The sequence below is a fragment of the Pangasianodon hypophthalmus genome, chromosome 27 (genome assembly GCF_027358585.1).
Source record: "Pangasianodon hypophthalmus isolate fPanHyp1 chromosome 27, fPanHyp1.pri, whole genome shotgun sequence".
Taxonomy (NCBI): domain Eukaryota; kingdom Metazoa; phylum Chordata; class Actinopteri; order Siluriformes; family Pangasiidae; genus Pangasianodon; species Pangasianodon hypophthalmus.
The window spans coordinates 10,208,284-10,231,638 of NC_069736.1; the positions used below are offsets into that span (position 1 = coordinate 10,208,284).

The window sequence follows — 23,355 nt, forward strand, 5'->3', positions numbered from 1 at the left end:
GCAGTCTTGAGCACACACACACCCTGCCTTCGTCTCTTTGGTCACACCTCGCTGCTGTTTCCCCACCCCGCATCTAATAGTGGAAAAAGTTAAATGCGAAATTAAACAAGAAGAGGAGATAAGTTCCACAAAGTAAAAGACACAACTCAAGAAGAAACTTCAATTTTTTCCTTCACATCCTTTTTGTTGTGATATACTATATGTCTACTAAATGAATGCTGAATAAATTCAGTAAAAAAAGAAAACCACTGATTTGATTCTGGCTGACATTTTATTGGAAACTGTTTTTTTTTTATATGGGAAACAAAGGATATTTAATGCAGTGCCTTTTTAAGTGTGTGTGTGTGTATGTGTGTGTGAGTATGAGCTAGCGAGAGAGGCCGAGAAAGCGAGAGCCCACACAGCATTAACAATATTCCTCGCTGACTGCGTCTCCTTTGCAGGTCGCTCCTGCGATGCCACCTGTTTTGCAGGATCGAGTGCGGCGCTGACGTCCTCCACTGCAGCTAGACAAGGAAGACCAGCAGCCCCAGTTCCCCAGCTGTTCTATGGGCTGGTCATTATCTGCAAACACACAGAGGAATGAGGCGCACAATGTATCACCGTTTAATTAATTGACTAATTACACAATGTCTGACTAATAGGTTTACACTAAGTATGCGACAGAACAATGATGCCTGGCCAAACAGAAGCCTTTTCAAATATATGATTTTTTCTGTTAGGAGTTGTAAAATGTTGAAAATCCATCAGGCTCCTTCACTCACCTTTAAGTAGGTCATGACGGATGGTCTCACAGGCAAGGCCTTCGAAGTGCAACGGGCACAGGCATATGCAATTGCCATCTACCTGGGCCACGGTGCCACCATTCTGACATGGCTGGCACTTACACACACTGTACTCTGCCATGTACTCATTCAGGGCCCTCTGCAAGTTCACCCTCCTCGGCTGGGCATCAGGGAAGCTCAGAGGGATCGCATTGTAGATGGGATCAGGCTGCAACACAGAATCATTATAGTCAGATCAAATATGATAATTAGATGAATTAGTTGCATCAGCTATGTACAATTTGGGAGGAAATGTAAATGGAGCTGTGCAGACATGTGCACATGTTAAACATAACAAAAAAAAAGGGGCCAAGCCCAAAATTTCCTGACCAATGATATGTTATTAAGCTTTTAATGGTTTTAATATTTTGGGCTTGGCCCATTTTTTTTTTGCCCAGGAGTATAGGGATGAACTTGCAAACTACTTGCCACATTGTCATGCATTATACAGAATCACACTTGTGTATTTATGTATTTATGTATTTATGTAAGTATATTTTATAAAGAAATAAAAATATAACAAAAAATAAAAACTCATGTAAAAAACAATATACAACCCCCCTAACAATATAAGTCATAAGACTTACTAAATTAACTGAATTGCAAACAAACACTTAAAATAATATAAAATGAAATTTGAAAAACTTGAACTCCTACAAAGTATGAAAGATGACACTGACACATAAGCCCTAGCAAAGACTGTTTTGCAAGCAAGGAGTGTGTGTTTACATCACTGTGGATGAGTGCAGGCAGGTCTGGGAGTGTCCTTGCCCACTCCACGTAATAATTCCAGTTCAGCACACCATCTTTACTGAGCTGAGACTTCATGGCTGCTGCTGATGCTGGGGAGCCTCCCTTCACTGCACTGATCACCTTATCAATCAATGGCTCACTTGTAGTCTCGTCTGTCGGACAGAGACAGAAGATTTGATTGCATTTGTGCTTTTTTTTTTCTTTCTTACCTTTCAGAGAAGACCCAATGGCATTCAACAATTTTATTTAAAAAGGTTATGGTTTATGTATAGAGATACATACCTGTGTTATCATGTTTCAGCTCTGTACAGTCGTCTTTTGGTACTATTTGGCTTGGCACTAAACTTCCTGAATTATTTCCACTGAACTGGAAATCTGCGTTAATCCCAATTTTCAAGCAATCCTTCAGCAAAGTTTCTGTCTTCTCTGCAAGCCCAAAGAGGAGCAGCACTAAAATTAACTTCTCCATGATATGCCACATATTTATGTCTACATTCTTCCATAGAAACATTGGTAACAAATTGAAGAAACAAGAGGAATCCAAAAAAAAACAACAACAACAACTAGCATTTCAACCAGCCAAGTCTTACTATAGATAGATAGATAGATAGATAGATAGATAGAGGCTTTTAATGGTCTTAACAACAAATCAATGGTCAGAAAATGAACAAGAATTAAACAAATGTACACCTGAGAGCTCCCGTGCCACCATGTGCTAGTTTATTTTTGCTGCAGTGAACTGTTTGGGGAAAAAACTAGAAAAAGGGAAATTCACTTGTATTCACTTCTTGTATGCAAAGGTAAAATCATGATAATGATTCAAATATTTGATGTAAAATTCACACTAACACATGTCTGGGTATAAAAAATTTCCAAAAATATCTTCTGGGATTAAAAGATTGGTCATTATTTGGTTATCTGCCACACCTGATGCAGCCCATCAAGGGTCACAAGACTTAAACATATAAAGAAATGAAATGGAACAGCTGTGCCATGCTAAGTTTGTTTAATTTCCTGACCAATGACATGTTGTTAAGACCATTAAAAGCTTAATATTTTGCCATTCTGGGCTTGGCCCATTTTCTTTTCCCAGGAGTGTAGATAGATACGGCATTGATCCCGAGGGAATTTGCAAACACCTTTAATTTAAATTTGTTAATGTAAAGCAGAATCTTTAAACTGCATCTTTAAATATTTGCATCTTTAAATTCATCAGAATTTTCATTTTTGCAAGATGGGCAAAAATATGAAACAAAATAAATAAACTATTCATCTGAAGCAAATAAATCCTTAGGCTTTGTCTGTCTGTTGTAAGCATATGGAGGGATTTACACTTACGCTTGTCTTTGATTACTTTACTATTGAGGACATATACAAGTTCATATTCTCCCCCTGCTCTTCCATTCTTGGTGTAATGTGTCCCATAATCCTCCAAGAAGCCAAAATACTGTCCCTTCTCGTATTCTATAGGCAGTGCATCTACGTCATCCAAGAATGTCTGAGAGACTTCCAGACCTCGAGACCTCATTCTATATGTGCCTAGTTGCACTTTGCCCTTCACCCTGAAGAAGGACTTTTCCTGCAAAAGGACATGGTGTGGACAACAAAAAGACAGATCATGGTAGCTTGAAACAGAAATATTAGTACTGTGTATCTGCACCAGGTTCGAAAAGTCTACAACTACATTACTCAAACACATTTCAAGTACATTACTCACTCCATCGAAAACCTTCAAATCCCTGTATGGCAATCCATGCAAGACAGCATGATACTTTTTTATATGGACAGAAAAGTCTATACTGTCATGGGAAAAAGAAAGTACACTCTCCTTCAGTTTTATGTTTTTAGTTATCACGGCCTATATAACAATTGTGTGGTCCTCAGCAACTTCTATACACAAACAAATAATCTCAGGTGACCAAAAAAAAACAAACAAAAAAACCAGATTTCAATATGTAGTCATTTTTTCGCCAAAAAGTAAACCAACAGTCAGAAATCAGGTGGGAAAAAATAAGTACACCCTATAATTCAGTAACATGTAGAACCACCTTTAGCAACAATAAGTTGAAGTAATCTGTAGGAGTTTCAGTTCTTTACAACATTGCTTCAGTTCATTGATGATTGAGGGCATTCCACAGCATCTGCAAGGGAAAACTGCAAAATAACCCCAAATCATCCCCCCTTCACCTGCATGCTTGACAGTTGGTATGAGGTGTTTGTGGTGATACGTTGTGTTAGGTTTTTCGCCAGATATGGTGCTGTGCATGATGACCAATCATCTCAACCGTGGACTCATCAGTCCAAAGGATATTGTTCCAGAACTTTTGTAGTTTCTTCAGATGGAATTTTGCAAACTGAAGTCGTGTTGCCATTTTCTTTTTGGAGAGAAGGGGCTTTTTCCTAGCTACCCTTCCATGAAAGCCATACTTGTTCAGTCTTTTTTGGATTGTGCTGTCATGAACATAAACATTTACTGTGCTTACAGAGGCCTGTAGGTTACATGCTGTAGCGCTTGGGTTTTTCTTTGTATCGCTGAGCATTAAACGCTTTGACCTTGGACTGAATTTGCTGGGACGCTCACTCCTGGGAAGATTGACAACTGTCTTGAAGGCTCTCCCTTTGTAAACAGTCCATATCACTGGAGAGTGATGAATTTCCTCTGCTTTTATAGAAGTTATCACACTTCTTGATGATTAACTAATCTTGTGCATGTCATTAATCACACCTTGCTGCTAATTACTCTCTTAATGATTGTGGAAGTAGAAAGGGTGTAATGTTTTCCCACCTGGTTTGTTGTCATCTGAGGTTATTTGTTTGTTTATAGAAGTTGGTGAGGATAACAATAGTTATTTAGTTATTAATTGAATGAGGGTGTACTTTCTTGTTCCAATGACTGTATACATATATATATATATATATATATATATAGATATATATATAGATATATATTTTTATATATATATATATATATATATATATATATATATATATATATATATATATATATATATATACTGAAAGCACTGAAACATTTTCTGTATGTATGAATGGAAAGGTTTAGATTACTACATATACAGTCCTCTCCAAAAATTCTGGAAGAGCAAGGCAAATTCTTTTGTTTTTACTATATGCTGAAGACATTTGGGTTTGAGATCAAAAGATGAGATGATAGATCAGAATTTCAGCTTTCATTTCCTGATATTTACATCTAGCCTTAACAACTTAAATGGCACCTTTTGTTTGATCCCCCAAATTTTCAACTGATCAAAAATACTGGAACATGTGAGTGACAGGTGTTTCTTGTTGCCCAGGTGTGCTGTGTTAGATTGATTGTTTAAACAATTAATAGCTCTGCATGTCTACTCTTGGTTTGAACCCTGGGTTTCACCAGTGAAGACTTCATTTGTTGTTAAAAAGGATAAACCAACAGGAAGACCAGAGAGCTTATAAAATAACCCACAGTGCAGACTTTCAGCTTTAATTTCAGGATATTTACATCCAAATGAGCACTGTAGGAATTACAGAATTATAGTATTTTTAGAGTACATCTATGTGGTTCCCCACAAAATTAATTAGACAACTGGTTGCTCAGCTGGTCCATGGCCAGGTGTGTATTATTCCCTCTATATTTCATTACAAGTAAGCAGAATAAAGGTCTAGTGTTGATTTTAAGTGTGGCATTTGCATTTGGCTGTTAACTCTCAATATGAAGTCCAAAGAGCTGTCACTGCCAGTGAAGCAAGCCACGATTAGGCTGAAAAATCAAAACAAACCCATCAGAGAGATAGCAAAAACATTAAGTGTGGCCAAAACAATTATTTGGTACATTCATAAAATACAGAGTGCATGGATGAGTTCAGGAACACCAAAAGGCCCGGAAGACCACAGAATACATCTGTGGTGAATGACAGAAGAATTTTTTCCCTGGTGAAGAAAAAACTCTTCACAACAGTTGGCCAGATCAAGAACACCCTCCAGGAGGTAGGTGTATCTGTGTCATTAGTTTGCCAAAATCATCTTTAAAAGCCAGGACAATTCTGGAACATCATTCTATTGACAGATACCAGAATGATGGGAAGAAAAAAATATGGAGAAAGGAAGGAACTGCTCATGATACGAAGCATACCACTTAATCTATAAAGCATGGCGGAAGTAGTGTTACGGAGTGGACATGTACGGCTGCCAATGGAACTGGTTCCTTTGTATTTATTGATGATGCAACTGCAGACAAAAGCAGCAGGATGAATTCTGAAGTGTATAAGGCTATATTATCTGCACAGACCCAGCCAAATGCTACAAAACTCATTGGACTGTGCTTCACAGGGCAGATGGACAATGATCTGAAGCATACTTTGAGGAACCCAAGACTTTTTTCAAGGCTAAGAAGTGGAATGTTCTACAATTGCCAAGTTAGTCACCTGACCTGAATCCAATTAAGCAGGAATTTCACTTGCTGAAGGCAAAACGGAAGGCAAAACACAAACAAGCAGGAACTGAAGACAGCTGCAGTAAAGGCCTGGCAGAGCAGCACCAGGTAAGAAACCAAGCATCTGGTGATGTCTATGGTTTCCATACTTCAGGCAAGTATTTAAAGTAACAATTTAATTTATGATTATGCTAGTTTGTCTAATTACGTTAGGTCCCATTTGGTGGGGGGATTGGGATGGTGCTGTACACCGTACACCTGATCGAGATGTAAATACCCTGAAATTAAAGCTGAAATTCTGCACTTTGATCACTTTATTCTGCACTTTATCCTTCATTTGATTAAAACTTTTACATACTGTAGTACACAGCTGAAATAACAATAACTTTGTCAATGAACACATATTTATGTCCCTGAATTTATTATGATAGCAGCAGCGCAATGCATAAAATCATGCAGATACAGGTCACCAACAACCATGCTACTGTCAGTGCATTGTGCTGCTGCCACATGATTGGTTGATTGGATAAATGCATTAATGGGCAGGTGCACAGGCATTCCTATTACATTTATCTAGACATTATACATTTACATTATATATGATTATAATTATATTTACAAATAAATATAATTATACTATAATTATGATCATAGTTTTAGAATTTAGAATGATCATTTTCATAAATTCAGCTCTAAATCTATATAATTGGGGAATGTATATAATAGATTAAATAATTTTTAATAATTATTATTATTCTAAGACTCAGTAAGAACAGCTTTAGTAAATGTTTGTCTCCTCCAAAAACAGAGTGTAATTGTTGCAGTTTTGATATAGTGTTATGTAGTTAAATGTTAATAAATGTTTAGTTTAGCAATTACCATTTCATTATAAGTAAGTTTAAAGTCAACAGTGTTTCAGTTTTTTGTTAGGATAAGGAAAGGTCATGGAATTCTTGTATATGGTAATCACACATATGTACACTGCAGTGGATAGAGGTCGAAAAATGCTGGCGTATTCATTACTATTCAGGTCTATGCTTCTATTGAAATCTGGCTCACTTATAAGTCACTTTGGATAAAAGTGTTTGCTACATGATTAAGTAAGAAGCATCTTTACTTACCTTAGTGGTGCTGTGGTCTGTGATAGTTTTGATCATTTCTCTCTTGTCAGTCCCGACGTTAAATCCACCTGAGGCACTCTGGAGAGCTGTGGCATTCTTTTCAGATGGCTCAGTAGGTGTGAACTTGAAGGATAATCCTATGCTTGTTTTGGTAGTGATATCACGGGTGATTTCGCTGAGCAGTGAGTGAGTGTCTTTGTAGACCTCTTTAGAAGTAGCCTCTTCTACTAATGTCTGGAAGTAAAAGAACCAGTATCGGGCATAAATATTTCATATTTACTGAGATGGGTTATGTTGGACTGTTTGTCTGTGTTTGTTGGTTTCAGTGCGCTGCATATTTATTTGCATAGATACACAGAGCATTTTAAAGGTTATACCTGATTGCTTTTAAAGGAATAATTCAGTGAAAAATCAAATTTTCCTTGTCGTTATCTATATAAAGCACATAAACTTTAGCTTCAGTGCAAAGCATTACAGTTTGCCCCATTACTTGTGTAAGTTCTGGGCCTTTTCGATCATGACTGATTACTGTGTATGACCCTGCCTTGTCTTGTCTCATCTCTGTCTTTGTTCTGCCCTTTGGAATTAATGCTATCTTTGATTATTGGATTATTGACCCTGCCTGCCTCTTTGACTTTGTTTTTGGATTATATAAAATCTGAGATTTACTGGTATTTGACCTGCAACATTCTGACTCTGCCTTTTGTCTTAATAGACTCTCTGCATATGGGTCCCTATAACATGCCTGAGAGCCCTTTTTACAGAAAGATTTACTAACACTGGCTCCAGAAGATGTTAGTGATCTGCGCTCTGCTGTCCCTTCCCAAGGTCACAGCTCCAGCAGTTAGAGGGGAACAGAGAGCACCCCAAACTCCACATCTAGGAATGCATATGAGTAACGTGGTTACTTCTGCTAACCTGGAAATGTCTCAGTATCATGTCCCTCTCAATCTACCAGACAAGTATCATGGTTTACCTGGAAAATGTAAGGGCTTCCTAATGCAATGTGCCATCTTATTTGCTAACTCACCATTACACACTTCCCATTATGTGGATAAATTCCATCAAGTCCTTACCTTGCTAAACACTCATGTGGGCTAATATAACTTTTGATCTGAAGACTCTCAACCAAACCTATGCTGAATGTGAGAAGGAGTTCTAAGAAGTTTTTTTTTTTTTTTTAATCACCCCGAGTCCAGAAAGGACGCTGGAGAAAGGCTCCTCCCATTAAAGCAAGGTAAACATTCTGTTGCTGATTATGTGCTTACTTTTTGCACTCTCGCTGCAGAAATTTGATGGAATGAGTATGAAAACCAAGTTCAGACAAGGTCTCACCGATGCACTCCAAATAGAGTTAGCTTGTAGAGGTGAATTGGACTCATTTAATCAGATCGTTCAACTTGCCATTTGGACTGATAATCTGCTCAGGGCAAGGAGGATCACAACACACCACCTGCCCCAGGTCATCTACAGTCATGGCAGAAGATGAACTGATGGAAATTTCACAGGTCAGTCTCTCTGCTGAAGAGAGGGAGCAATGACAGACATTTGCCCTCTGTCTGTATTGTGGAAACAAGGGGCACCTTTGAGCAATGTGTACACTGAGACTCCAAAATAAGAAACAAAGCCAGGTGGGCAAACTTGTTGCTCCAATGATTGAAAATAAATGCGTTACCCTGACCGCAAAGCTATCAGAATCTCACTATTTCCCTGCTCTTGTTGACTCCAGGGCTGCAGGGTATTTTATGGATGAAAACATGGCAAAAATACTGAATATCCCTCTCGTTCCACCATTTTGTGGGGGAAATGTTTCTTAGTGCACCATTGCCCTCCAAATGCGGACTGGAATCCTTCATATTGAAACTCCCACTAAATCACCTAATAATCTCATTGCCTTAGGTTCACCCTGGCTATCAGATCTTTTGGAAACAAGATGAGTTAACCATCTGGAATCAAAGGAATAGCAATTCACGACAGCCCCCATCCTTCCTCATCCAGACCCAAAACTCCAATTCATCATAGAGGTTGACGCCTCAGAGAGTAGGGCAAGAGTGGTGCTATCCAAGAGTCGAGGTAACTCCGCAAAAGTTTACCCATGTGCTCTTCTTTAATCAGTTTAATTTCATCCTAATATACAGACTGTCAAAGCTCAACTGTATATCAAAGCTTGTGCAGTCTGTGCCAAGACCTGGATCTCTTGCCAACTACCCATCAGACCCTGGTCATACATTGTCATTGACCTCATCACTGATCTCCCGACATGTCAAGGTAACATGACCTTACTTACTTACTTACTTACTTACTTAGGTACTTACATATTTACAATACTTACTATTATCGACCGCTTTTCCAAGGCGTGTCGCCTCATTCCTCTGCCTAAACTCCCCACTGCTATGGAAACTGCAGAAGTGATATTCAAAGAGATTTTCAGATTCTATGGCCTCCCAGAGGACACTGTCTCCGACATGGGGGTTCAGTTTGTTCCGCATGGACAGCCTAAAGATCAATGAGATTACTGAGGGTGGTACCACTTAAAAACCATGAAGATGGCTCTGGACTGCAATTGATATGAACAGTCTTGCTACGATGGTTTAGGACTACAATTGCTATGGTAGCTTTAGGACTGCATTTCCATGAACAGTTTTACACTCAAGTCTCCATCAGTGAACAGTTGATAACTTCAACAAAATAGACTTTATGTGAAAACTATAATGAATTTCCTGTTTACACAATTGCACTTTTTGACCATGTAGTACACAGTTATAGAACGGAATTATTTATAATTGTACTATTCATAGTCGTCCATAAGAGGATGGATTCCCTTTTGTGTCTGGTTCCTCTCAAGGTTTCTTCCTTATGTCATCTCAGGGAGTTTTTCCTCGGCACCGTCACCTCTGGCTTGCTCATTAGGGATAATTTTATAAATTTATAATTTTAAAACATATCCTGAATTTATATATTTCTGTAAAGCTGCTTTGTGACAATGGCCATTGTTAAAATCGCTATACAAAAAAAAAAAAAAAAAAATTTGAATTGAATTGAATTGATTTTATGCCCCGGATGTGGCATGCTTTTCGTAAGCGTCAGTTTCACCTCAGGCTACCACCTGTAATCCAATGGTCAGACAGAGAAGCTGAATCAGGAGATTGGGAGGTTTCTTTGCTCCTAGTTCTTTCAGAACTCCCTGGTTCACTTCTTGACAGGCCTCTCTGCCTTTCAGTGTGTCTTGTGTTCTTGTCTTGTGTTCTGTGTACAGAAGTGTCTAGCAGGATGTCATCAGCTCATGGGACCTTCATTGGACCTTCAAAGTCCTTAAAAGTGAACCCAATATTGACAAACTAGAACTCCCATCATATTACCATATTGCACCAACTTTCCATATCTTACTACTCAAAATCTCTCTGTACCATCTCACCAGGTACCCAGAACTGAACCACCTCTACAGGCTACAGGCCTGAGGAACTATCATGGATCCCTGCTTAGGACATTTGTGGACCTTTCCCTGATCTCAGACTTCCAGAACATCCTGATCATCCTGCCCCTAGACTCAAATGAAGATCTTGCCACAGGGTTGGCTTGGCTTCAAGAGCCGCCTGTAATGCCCAGCCCAGATAATTTCCTGCCAGACTGCCAGAGGGCACCCTCCCCCTAGTTTTGAATGTTTTACGTTACATGTTTTACATTTGACTTTTCACAAAAACATTCCTTTTGAATTTCAAACTTACCTCATAGTTAAGGACAGCAACATTCCAGGGCAGCCTGTTGTAGGTCAGTGTGGATGGCTCCTTGACACGATCACATATTCCATTATATACTTTGTTATTAAATGGGTTCATGCGAGGGCCTGAGCCTAGAATGTTGATGCTGTTGGGTGAAAGCAGAGATACAGTATGTGCAGGATATGTCATCAACAAGTACTCTAAATCTAGCCTTTTATGTTGTACATGTTTTTCAATGGGTTTTGATGTTTTGGTTCTTCATTCTATTCTGAGAACAAAAAACAACTTCAACTGCAAGATCATATTTTGTATGTATGTTTTCACATGTCTGTTATATTCTATTGGATTCTGATTCATATTGCTTGTTGTTTCCCCCCTGTTTTATCTCCTACTTATTTCCTAACTACAGTTGTCATATGGTCTGCTGTTAATTGCTGCTGACCCGTATCCAGCACCCAGACCGATGTCTGATTCAGTCACAGCCACATTGCCACATGGAGAGCGGATCTTATCACACTCGTCCTCATCAGAGAAGTCACCGCAGTCATTGTCCCCATTGCACTTCAGCCGGTTTTTAATACAGAAGCCTGTGTGTGGAGACAGTGAGAGAGGTTAAGGAATCAAGCATGCCTTCAGCTCATAAATCTTCTAGGTTGGATAATTAAAAGAATATTCTGCTGTTTATTTCAACCTAATCCGTATCTACTTCACCTGAAGCATCGTTGCAATTAACATAGACAAGTATTTTGACACAATTTTCTGTACTGCAAAAGAACAAAAAGACTGCTTACTCTGCTCACTCATGGAAAATGCAAAAGTAGTAACAGCACTATCTAGAGCAACTAGTGCAAACAATGGTTCTTTTAAATGAAGGATATTTAAATAGAGAACCATTGTTTGCACAACTTAATGAACTCTTCTTTCTTGACAGAGTAAATGGGCACCCTGGTTTTTGTGATATGAAATTAATAATTCCTTCCTCCTGGGGGCTCTTCTTGTCGTTTGGAACAGTACTAGAAAATGTTTCAGCTAATGCCGTGTTTGACTTGAGGTCGCAATTTGTAATTCCCAAACTCCAACCAGTAAAAGCAGTAAAAGAAAAAGAGTAAAAGTAAAAGAAGACACCCACTCAGCTTGAAATTCCTACTCATCAACTTGGGGTAGTCTTTTCAACTACGAGATCCTTTCCTGTTTAGGGAGTGGCCAAACAAACAAAGAAACAACAACAAAAAAAATCACATCAAGAACAATACTGAGCTAATTTGTATAAAATGCAAAACCTGCTTTTGTGAACTAGTCCTAGGATTTTTGGAAAAACTTCATAAAATTGATGTCAAAATACTCAGGAGACTCTCACACTTCAAAAACATGTTGAGATTTGTAAACATAATGGCTGTCACATGCCGATCAATTTAAGCTACTCAAATAGCTGTATCTGTGTGTATGATGTGTTGCATGGGTTTGCATAAAATGTGAAAATCATGTTCAAGACAAGACTGTGAGGCAGCATGCAAGGTTTTGGGTGTGATCCTACACAGACCACGGAGTTAAGTTCAAATAGCTGTTTCTCAGGAACTGTAGGTCTTATCAAGATTGTTCTGATCTGTGAGTAGATTTTTAATAATGACTGCATTACTTAAAAAACATGGTTCCCACCAGCAATCAGCTTTCAGCAGGTATTTCACGGGGTTAGCATTGAGCTACTATCAGGAAACTTGAACAATACGTTCATCTGTAGTCTATTTAGTGTTCTATATTACTTAACAAGAATTGTCCACTGGGGAAGCTATTTGCAAAGGATGCTTGATCGGTGCTTGTGGCCATATTTATATTTATATATTAATGCAAAACATGTTTTTGTTAAACGCTTAGACTTCCATTGTAAGTGATTTTTAAGTAAACTGGTTTTTCATAAGATAAAACAATATTTACAAGAGGACAGTTCCTCATATTCAGAGCCTTGTTAAGCAGGTACTTAAATTTTCTGGGCTCCCCATTCACATTACTAAAATCACTTGTGTGTAAGTCACACCTCTAACGTTGCTGGATTTTTTCTTGAGTAGAAGAATATGGGACGCAATTTTTCAGTAGTATCTTTTAAACACAAGCACTTGCCTTTAAGCCCAAAAAATTAGGGAATATATACAGAATGAAGAAGCATATTGCTTTTCTTTCTGTTAATTTGCAGCATGAAAAAATCAAGAGACTTTTAAAATGAAAAATAAAAACAGACTAATACAATGATTTATGAAAGAGAAGACGGCAAGTATTGAAATAAATATCTAATAGGCGTTGAATATATTGCCACCATATTTCTGCATGAATAGCCCTAGTCCTTTAATAATATGGCTTCCAACCTCATTATCTGGCATTTTATAAAATAAGATTTGATCCAGCATATGCTATTATTTTTTTTAGCTAATTTACAGTCCAAAAAATGAATTTGAGCATGGCATAGTGTGGTTAAATCAGTCTGTCAGACAGTGTTGCTGGAGTTAATACTCGAGTTGATATCATGCAAGATAATTGCACTTAAGATCAAGGTCAGAATCCAGCATAATTGAGACACACCTATATTTTATGTAAACTCCATCCTGCACATGCAACTCCTGTGTAACTGTTTGAATAGTGTTTAACATAAGTTGCACCTGAGTTCTGCAATATTTCAATATTATTTTGCAATATTTCACTAAGAACTCCTCACTATGTGCACAAAACTCAACTGTGACTATGGTCTTTAGTGATAATATAATAAAAGGTCACACTGATCAGTGCCTCTTTTCTGTGATCAAGAGCAGAATATGATTCAGGCACATCAGCTGTACTTTTGGCAGCAATAACCTGATTCACAGAAGAACTCATTAACTGAGCAGACAGGTGGTGGATCTTCCACACATTGAGTCGTTGGTGTGCAGGGTTTTTTTTCTCCAATGGGTTCTACACATCTTAGACCTCCAAACTGCCCAAATGATTCAATACCCCTGGAACGATGCTAAAACATACACGGGGAAAAACAAACCAACAGACAATTTACATTTGCAAAACTGTTTCCTCTTCGCATCTTACTCATGTGCTTTTTAAGGCATTACCATCAAGGTGATAAATAATTTCTGATAAATGATTTGTTCTGTATGTAATTCACATTACTGTTTAATATTACATTACTATGAGTGTGTTACCTTACCATAATTTTAGTGCAAGGGTCACAAGGCGCCCACGCAGACCAAGCAGTCATTTTGCAGTCAATAGGTGCTGGTCCTACTTCCCTTGCTTCTCTTTTGGACCCTTGCCTTAAAGGGAGAACAGTTTAGTTATCAGGAGACTTTCAAATCCATTAAACTGTACAGTTCTCCAAATCTGACACACACTTGCAAAAATATTCTACCTACAGCAGCCTATACATCATCTAATCTTTGTAAATGTGAATCCCATACTGGGATAAACTATGAACCATGATACCAGGTTGGACGGTTATCATATCATACCTCCCCAATCCTACTACATATTATAGCATGCATGTATTTAACAGGTTGTATAAGAGAAGGCATACATACATGAAATCACCCACACTCATTCCAGCAGTTAGCTGCAGGAAGCAGTGTGTAAACACAGCTGTTAGCATCAATGTCCTCATTGTGAGACTTCGGCCAGGACTGGTAGACTGGTGTCTGTTCGTGTGTGGGGGGGGCCTTTAGTACATCTAGAGTTTGGACTTAGTGTTAATAATTTACCTGAGATACTGGATAAAATGTTTGCATGTTGTCTTTACTATTATTGCCTAATTTCATGATTTCCCATATAACTATGCAGTTATTTTTCCAAAGTACTAAGAACTAAGTATGTTACTGTGAATTTTAAATATTTTGAGTAATGTGTTATGTAACACTATTTTAACACTCAGTTCATTTAATTGCACCAGAACATTAAAAGAGATAATTGAGCAGAATACATATTTTAAACTAGATCTGAAACACCTTACCGACCTTCCTACCTACCTACCTAGACACCTGTCCACCTACACTATATGGCCAAAAGTATGTGGACACCTGACACCTTGAATATCCCATTCCAACACCATTGGCTTTCATTATCAGGTCAGTACATTTAATACATTTTAGATTTCCAAACATTACTTTTCCAAACAAAATTAATTGTTACAGAAAAATATATGACAGTAAAGAAGGTAATATATAATGTAATAGTCCACTTTTCAGACAAAAAAAATTAATGCTCCAATGCTGTGTGTTTGTTTTTGTCTTTTTCCAAAAATGACAGTGATGGAGACACCTGGGGATTGGGAAGAGTTTAAGGAAAAAATACAGTACACACTTTGCTTAAAATGGCTGTAATTCCTAAATGGTAAATGACATATTTTTGTGGAACCTCTTAAAATAAAGCTGAAAGTCTACACTTCGATCACATCTTGATTGTTTTATTTCAAATCCATTGTGGTGGTGTATAAAGGCAAAATCACAAAAACTCGTCCATTGTCCAAATACTTCCGGACCTGACTGTATATTGTTATATATATTGTTATATATACAATGTATGTATATATGTATTTATATATTATACACACAACCACACACACACACACACACACATATGCATACTGTATATTGTATATATAACAATTTTTGTATTTTTGTTTAAACCCTTCCCCACTACCCAGGTGTCCGCATCACTGTCATTTTTGGGAAAAGACAAAACCAAACACACAGCATTGGTGCAACAGTATAAACAACTCAATCAAACACACAAAAGTCCAAAAGGCCAAAATAACTATTAGGTTGCAAAATCTTGTCAGTGGCTTTTGTGTGCATGTGTGTTTGTTTAACTTTTTGTAAAGACCCAGTTTTTTACAGTTTGTGATTTTTAATTATATCCTTATAATTATGAATATTGTTGAGCTTTAGATTATGTTAAGACTTAGGTTTATATAGATGTATATTAATTAACTCAATTTTATTTCTAATGCCCTTTTAATGGTCAACAGTAAATCGACACAAAGCATCTACACAGACTATAGTGTAGTTAAGGTGAATGAACAGCTGAATACCATTCCTGCCTTGAATTCTCCTGACAATGTTGTTATATATCAGTTCTGCGACAGATGGCAACAGAGCATGAAGAACTCCCATGTGTCTAGTCCATAGTACTTTGGGTGCAGGCAGTTTTGCATACAGTGCTTTCCTTTATGAATGATTTACCAGCTGCCTAAATTTCTGTGACACTTAAAGTTAAAGAATTTGTTGGTAAATTATGAGTTGGAATAATTGTTTTAGTCAGGGGGTTTCTAATGGGATACACAGACCATCAGGTTTTTTTTAAAGATGAGAGGTGATACAGTTCTGGCAGAACTATACCTATGTCCATCAAAGATAATCTGATTGAGTGACTGTAGAAAACAGTAATAATACTGTGTAAGTATAAAATTATATTTACACAATATTTCTATCAATATCATATCTACACAAACACTGACACTTGTGTGATGAGGTGCAGGGAGAAAAATAATATGTGGACTAAAGTCAAAAGCATCTAAAAGAAAAGATTGTAGTCACAGTATTACATGACCACTGAAGATCCAAACAGACTTACACGTGCATAATACGCTTCCGCTTCCTGAAGGACAGCACAGAGAGAATGAGGAGGAGCTTCTTCCCACAGGCCATTCGGGCCCTGAACCAGGACAACACCAAGGAATAGAGCTTGGACTCGCTTTCACAACACCCATACTTGCATTCCTTAATACATCTTCTATTCATTCATCTTCAGTAACCATTTTATTCTGTATCCTGTATTTCTAAATATTTATTATAAATGTGGGCAATTTCAGACAACTACCTCAGCTTAATGTTGCTCACCATTATATTGCACAAAACAACTGCACATATTTTTAAATACCTTTTCTTTTAATACTTTCCCATTTTTGAAAAAAAAAAGCATTTCACTACATGTCATACTGTGCATAGTAGTGTATGTGTGACAAATTTGAATTTGAATATAACATCAAAATACACCCACTTTTCCAAAGAATCATGTCATATGGTCACATCTCCTTGAAGAGCACTCCATTTCATTCTTGAATGCAGAACCTGAAATTAATATTACTTAATTCATCAACCTAATGACAATTAACCAAATTTCAATTATCAGAAGCCCCTTATATCCTTTCTAAAGTATATGTATAAACTGCAGCAAGGTTAGTTTACAAATACAAATGATCAGTCTTTTAGGGGTGCTCAGCCCCTAATGACTGTGACATGCAAACATGCTGATTTAAATTAAGGCAGTTTGATTACTGTTACTTTCCCAAAACATCACAATGGTAATCTCTATAAATATACATGAAAAAATGAGTTTTAAAATGGGAATGAAGTTGCCATAGAGTACCATAGACAGCTTGTCCCATCTATCCCTCTTTTTTTTTCAATTTGGTTTGCAAATCATTGTCTTTTCCAACTTTCTGATAAATGTTCATTAACTGCAATTACATACAGACTTGGAGGAATACACAGCATCAGTGACTGGCTACATCAGCAAATGCATAGATGATGTGACCTCCTTCAGTACCATCACCACATGTACAAACCAGAAACTGTGGATAACTGCTGAAGTGCGCTCACTGCTGAAAACCTGAGACACTGCCTTCAGATCTGATGACAAGACAGTCCTCCTTACAGCAATCTGTCCCAGGCTATCAAAGAGGCGATGCGCAACTATGCAGAAAGAATCCACAGTCACTTCCTAAATACCAAGTACACAAAGCGCATGTGGCAAGGCATTCAGGCCATCACAGACTACAATGCTGCAGTAGATGTCAGGAAAACTCTGTCCAGAGTTAACCCACAGAAAGCTGTAGGTCCTGACAACATACCTAGCCGGGTGCTCAGGGAATGAGCTGATCAGCTTGCACATGTCCTCTTAGACATCTTCAACATTTTCCAGAGCCAAGCAGTTGTCCCTGTGTGCTTCACGACGACCACCATCATCCCTGTGCTGAAGAAATCATCTGTATCCTGCCTGAATAACTACTGGCCCATTGCTCTCACACCTATCATTATGAAGTGCTTCGAGTGGCTAGTCATAAAACACATAAAGAGCAGTCTTCCCACCACATTGGACCCATTTCAGTACACCTACCATCCCAACCGCTCAACAGAGGACATCACATCTGCTACCACCTACCTTTTTCTGACTCATCTGGACAAAAAGGACTATGTAATGACACTGTTCATAGACTTCAGTTCCTCATTCAACACAATCATTGAAACTGATAACAAAGCTAAGCCTGGTGGGTTTCAACACCTCCCTCTGAAACTGGATTCTAGACTTTTTACTGGAGACCCCTGTCCGTCAGGATCGGCAACTCCACCTCCAGCACCAGTCCTGCTCAGTCCACTGCTGTTTACCCTGCTGACTCATGACTGTGCTGCAAAGTACAGACACATCATGTTTGCTGATGATATTACAGTTGTGGGCGTCATCAGCAACAATGATGAGCCAGCAAACAGAGAGGGGGTGAACCAGCTCACAGAATGGTGTAGAGACAATAATCTATCTCTTAATGTTGATAAGACTAAAGAGATGATAGTTGACTTCAGGAGGACCCGAGTAGACCATTCACCACTGCATATCAACGAAAAACAACTGCGGAGAGAGTCAAAAGCTCCAAGGTTCTTGGTGTGCACATGATGGAGGACCTCTTCCGGACTCCTGGACACAACCTGCCTAGCCAGGAAGGCCCAGCAGCACCTCCACTTCCTACAGAGGCTGAAGAGAGACAAACTCCCCCCCTCCCATCATCACTACCTTCTACAGAGGAACGATAGAGAGTGTCCTGACCACCTGTCTCACCTTGTGATACAGGAACTGCTCAGCCTCCAACCGCAAGACCCTACAGCGAATTGTGAGAACAGCTGAAAAGATCATCGGAGTCTCTTTACCCACCATCGACAACTCATACAACAGCCACTGCATCCACAAAGCCACCAGTATTGCCCCCTCTCACTCCTCCCATTCACTCTTCACCCTCTTGCCATCTGGCAGAAGGTACAGGATCATCCATGCCACCAACAGCAGACTCCACAACAGTTTCTTCCCTGAGGCAGTCAGATTACTCAATACCCTGCTGCCTCCCAACGCTCACCTGGCCTTGTCAAACACCTACCCCAGTATGACTCAAAAACATTGCACACCTTCACCTTACAAAGCTGCATCAGTCACTTATATTACTGAAATCAATTTTGCTGCCAATACTGCTGCTATACTTATTGCTGCTACACTACAAAATAGTTTACAGTTTACAGCACATGTTCTGTGTATTTACTGTCCTGTGTATTTACTGTCCTGTGTACTTATTGCTCTGTTTTGTGTATTTATTGTCCTACACTCATCTCACACTGTTGTTTAGTGCATTTATGTAGTGTTGCATACTGTGTTGCACCATCGTCCAGGAGAAACAACATTTTGTTCTGATGTATACTAGCTATATGGACAAATGACAATAAAAAACACTTGACTTGACTTGACCTCACAGTACTTTTTAAATTTTTGATACCTAATTACATTTCCAAGTATTTTTGTACTTTAGTTCAAGCAGAAGTATAAAAATAAAACCTCTACTTTTATTCAGGTATGACACTTGTTGTGTTTTGTTAGATGCTAATTCTGAACTACGAGTGTAGCTATGTGACTACACAAGCTACTGTTATGAACAGGCGTAGTTAACGTTAGCTTGCTACCTAGCCAGTCAGCCATAACATTAAAACCACCAGCATAATATTGTGTAGGTCCCCCTTGTGTTGCCAAAACAGCTCTGACCCATCGAGGCATGGACTCCACAAGACCTCTGAAGGTGTGCTGTGGTATCTGGCACTCAGACGGTAGCAGCAGATCCTTTAAGTCCTGTAAGTTGTGAGGTGGAGCCTCCATGTATCGGACTAGTTTGTCAAGCACATCCCAGCTCAAACAGATTGAGATCTGGGGAATTTGGAGGCCAAATCAACGCCTTGAACTATTTGTCATGTTCCACAAACCATTCCTGAACGATGTTTGCAATGTGGCAGGGTGCATTATCCTGCTGAAAGAGGCCACTGCCATTAGGGAATACCATTGACATAAAGGCATGTAATTGGTCTGAAACAATGTTTATAAAGAACAAAACAAATATAAAATATGAAAACTTTTGAACAGAATGGAGATGTGTACATTTTTTTATTTTGCCTAAATATCATATTTTTTCATTTAGTACTGCCCTTCAGATGCTACAGAAGATAGTTACATGTTTCCTAGAAGACAAAATAAGTTAAATTTACCCTGATCTTCAAATTCAAAAAGTTTTCACCCTCCGGCTCTTAATGCATGGTTTTTCCTTCTGGAGCATCAGTGTGCGTTTGAACCTTCTGTTCCCTCAGTTGTCCTCAGTGTGAAAAGATGGATCTCAAAATCATACAGTCATTGTTGGAAAGGGTTCAAATACACAAAAAATGCTGGAAAACCAAAGAATTTGTGGGACCTGAAGGATTTTTCTGAAGAACAGCAGGCAGTTTAACTGTTCAGGACAAACAAGGGACTCTTGAACAACTATCAGTAAACAAAAAAACACAGCTGTGGATCATTCAGGTAACAACACAGTATTAAGAATCAAGGGGATGTAAACTTTTGAATGGGGTCATTTTTATAAATTCAACTGTTATTTTCTCTTGTGGACTATATGTAAACATCTTTTATGTGAAATATCTTATTCAGGTCAGCACTAAACAAACAATAACATGCATTTTGTATGATCCCTCTTATTTTGGTAAAATAATAAACATTTTGCAGATTCTGAAAGGGGGATGTAAACCTTTGACCTCAACTGTATGGCAAAATAAAAGTTTTCACAATTGCACATATGGTTGGACACTCACCCTACCTGCTCATTTATGCAATTATCTAATCAGTTAAGCATATGCTGTGACATGCAGATGGTAGGGTCAGAATTGACGTCAGCATCATAAATCCATGGACACCAACTTTTTCAGGCTGCTGGTGGTGGTGTAATGGTGTGGGGAATGTTTTCTTGGCACACACTGGGCCCCTTAATACCAGCTGAGCATTGTTTGAATGCCAAAACCTGTCTATTGTTACTGATCCCTTTATGGTCACAATTTACCAATCGTATAGCTGCTACTTTCAGCATGATAATACACCACGTCACAAAGCACAAGTCATCTCAAACTGGTACTATGAACATGACAATGAGTTCAGTGTACTTTAATGACCTCCCCAGTCACCAGATCTGAATCCAACAGAGCACATTTTGGAGGTGGTAGAACAACAGATTCACAGCATGAAAGTGCATCTGACAAATCTGGAGCAGTTATGTGATGCAGTCATACTAACGTGTACCAGAATATAAAAGGAATGTTTCCAACACCTTGTGGAATCCATGCCATGAAGAATTGACACTTTTCCGAGAGCAAAGGTGGGTCCTACTCAGAATTAGTATGGTGTTCATAAGTGGCTGGTCAGGGTATATGAGTGATTACATATATATATACACCACCACAATGGATTTGAAATAAAACAATCAAGATGTAATTGAAGTGTAGACTTTCAGCTTTATTTTAAGAGGGTCCACAATGGCATTTACCATTTAGGAATTACAGCCATTTTAAGCAAAGTACCTCCATTTTCAGACTGTATGTCTGAAAAATACTGACTGTATGTATGTATGTATATATATATATATATATATATATATATATATATATATATATATATATATATATATATATATATATATATATACACATATTTTTTTTCCCTGGCTTAAATTGTTCTCCTTAAAACTGCTGCCCTCACCGCCACCTAATTTTTGCAAGGTCAGCACTCTGAGGCATTTCAACTGAAACCCAGCCAAACAAAATGACTCTGACACAGTTGAAGATTGGGGTCAAAGAAGAGGATCGGTCTGCTCTAGCTAAAGCCTATGGACAGAGATCCTGTCATTTACACATCTACCATATGCTGAGGACACCACTTTTTGATGTGAGCCACTTCCCCTCAGGAAATGTGAAGGGAAACAAGCTGCCCTGGACCAGTTGTACTCCAAAGAGAAGTTTCCTGTTTTTCTAATTTTTAGGAATGCTCTTTAGGCTCTGCTCTGTTCTCATCCACACATGGCCATTTGTTTTAAATGCATTATGAGAGGACACCTTTTTTTTTTTTTAGCATGTTTTGTTAATCTGCAGCTATTTGTAACATAAAATTCTGTTTTTTCCAATGAATATAGAGAAACAATGTTTCTGATCACTGCATATCACAGTAAAATAAAATGAAATCCATAACAAAACTTAACAGTTTCCCAATTCAGTCAAAACGCAATTTCTCGATAAATAACAATAATGTAAAAGGCACTGCCACTGCTATTTCCTTTTATCGTATAGTTAAAATCCCCATAGTTAAATTTTAATAGAGATAAAATGTTAAATGAGTACAACTGGACCAACTCCCATAATAATTATGAATTTCACTAAATCCTATATAATACTATAATTTTCCTCTTTAATTTTCTTTTTACCATTCCTGGCATTTCCTGACCCCTCCCCTGACAGCTAGGACGCATGGTCAGCATATCAGCAGAAACTGGACAGGAAGGATAGGAAGGATGAACAGAACACAGATAGAGAAAGAGAACATTTTTTTTTCACTCACCATGAACAAAATGACTGTGAATGTCTTCTTTGTGTGCATTACATTTTTATATTTTATAGACTAACAATAATCATTAATAAGCTGAAAACAAATCTCATCTTATTAAGCTTATTAAATCTTGCTTAGGTTAACCTGTACAAAGATGCAGATTGTTTTTGATCCTTGATAATAAACATACTTATGAAAATACAGGTACACAGTATTACAGCTATGTACATGTTAGTTTGTGAGCACATAGAAAATAGACAGTGGGCACAGTGGAGGTTCATACTACTCATATCATGTTAGCTTTCTCATCCATGTGATTCCTTTCTTTCTTGACATATTACTATAAATACTTGTTAGAAGCACAGTACTGGCCTTCCAAAGTGTATTGTGTATGCAATAGTGCATTATTATTATTATTATTATTATTATTACTATTTTATTTTTTAAATTAATTAATTAATTAATTAATTTATTTACAAATTGTATTGGGTATTCTGTGGAGTACATCATTTGGACATTATCACAATTTTTGGACACAATGTTGCAGTGCATTGTGGGATTTAATAAGGACCTGGTATGACTGTAGCATATCTTGTACTCACGTAAAACGACTGTGTAATTGAGCTCGCTGATAGCCTATAATTTAGACTACTAGTTATGTATAGAATTTCTAACGGTTTAAAATTGATCATAGAAAGCTTTTTTTTTTTTCTTCAGAAAAACTTTCAATCCAATCTGATACATTTAGTCCAAATCTGGCAACCCTCCAGCCAGCCCTCCTGCAGCTCTATAAGCGCGACACCTGGAGGGGGCGGGGCCGC

General features: G+C 38.0%; 1 protein-coding gene across 1 annotated transcript; it reads right to left on the minus strand.

Moving 5' to 3' along the window:
• Nucleotides 1-252: 252 nt before the first annotated feature.
• c9 (complement component 9) lies at nucleotides 253-14,555 on the minus strand. The gene is made up of 11 exons (XM_026922423.3): nucleotides 14,398-14,555; nucleotides 14,028-14,133; nucleotides 13,685-13,835; nucleotides 11,286-11,430; nucleotides 10,850-10,988; nucleotides 7,125-7,358; nucleotides 2,916-3,156; nucleotides 1,860-2,003; nucleotides 1,554-1,729; nucleotides 765-993; nucleotides 253-564 (listed from the first exon to the last, which is right to left on the minus strand). Exons 1-11 carry the CDS (start codon nucleotides 14,475-14,477, stop codon nucleotides 407-409), a joined length of 1,803 nt encoding a protein of 600 aa, XP_026778224.3. The 5' UTR covers nucleotides 14,478-14,555; the 3' UTR covers nucleotides 253-406.
• Between the last annotated feature and the right edge of the window lie 8,800 nt (nucleotides 14,556-23,355).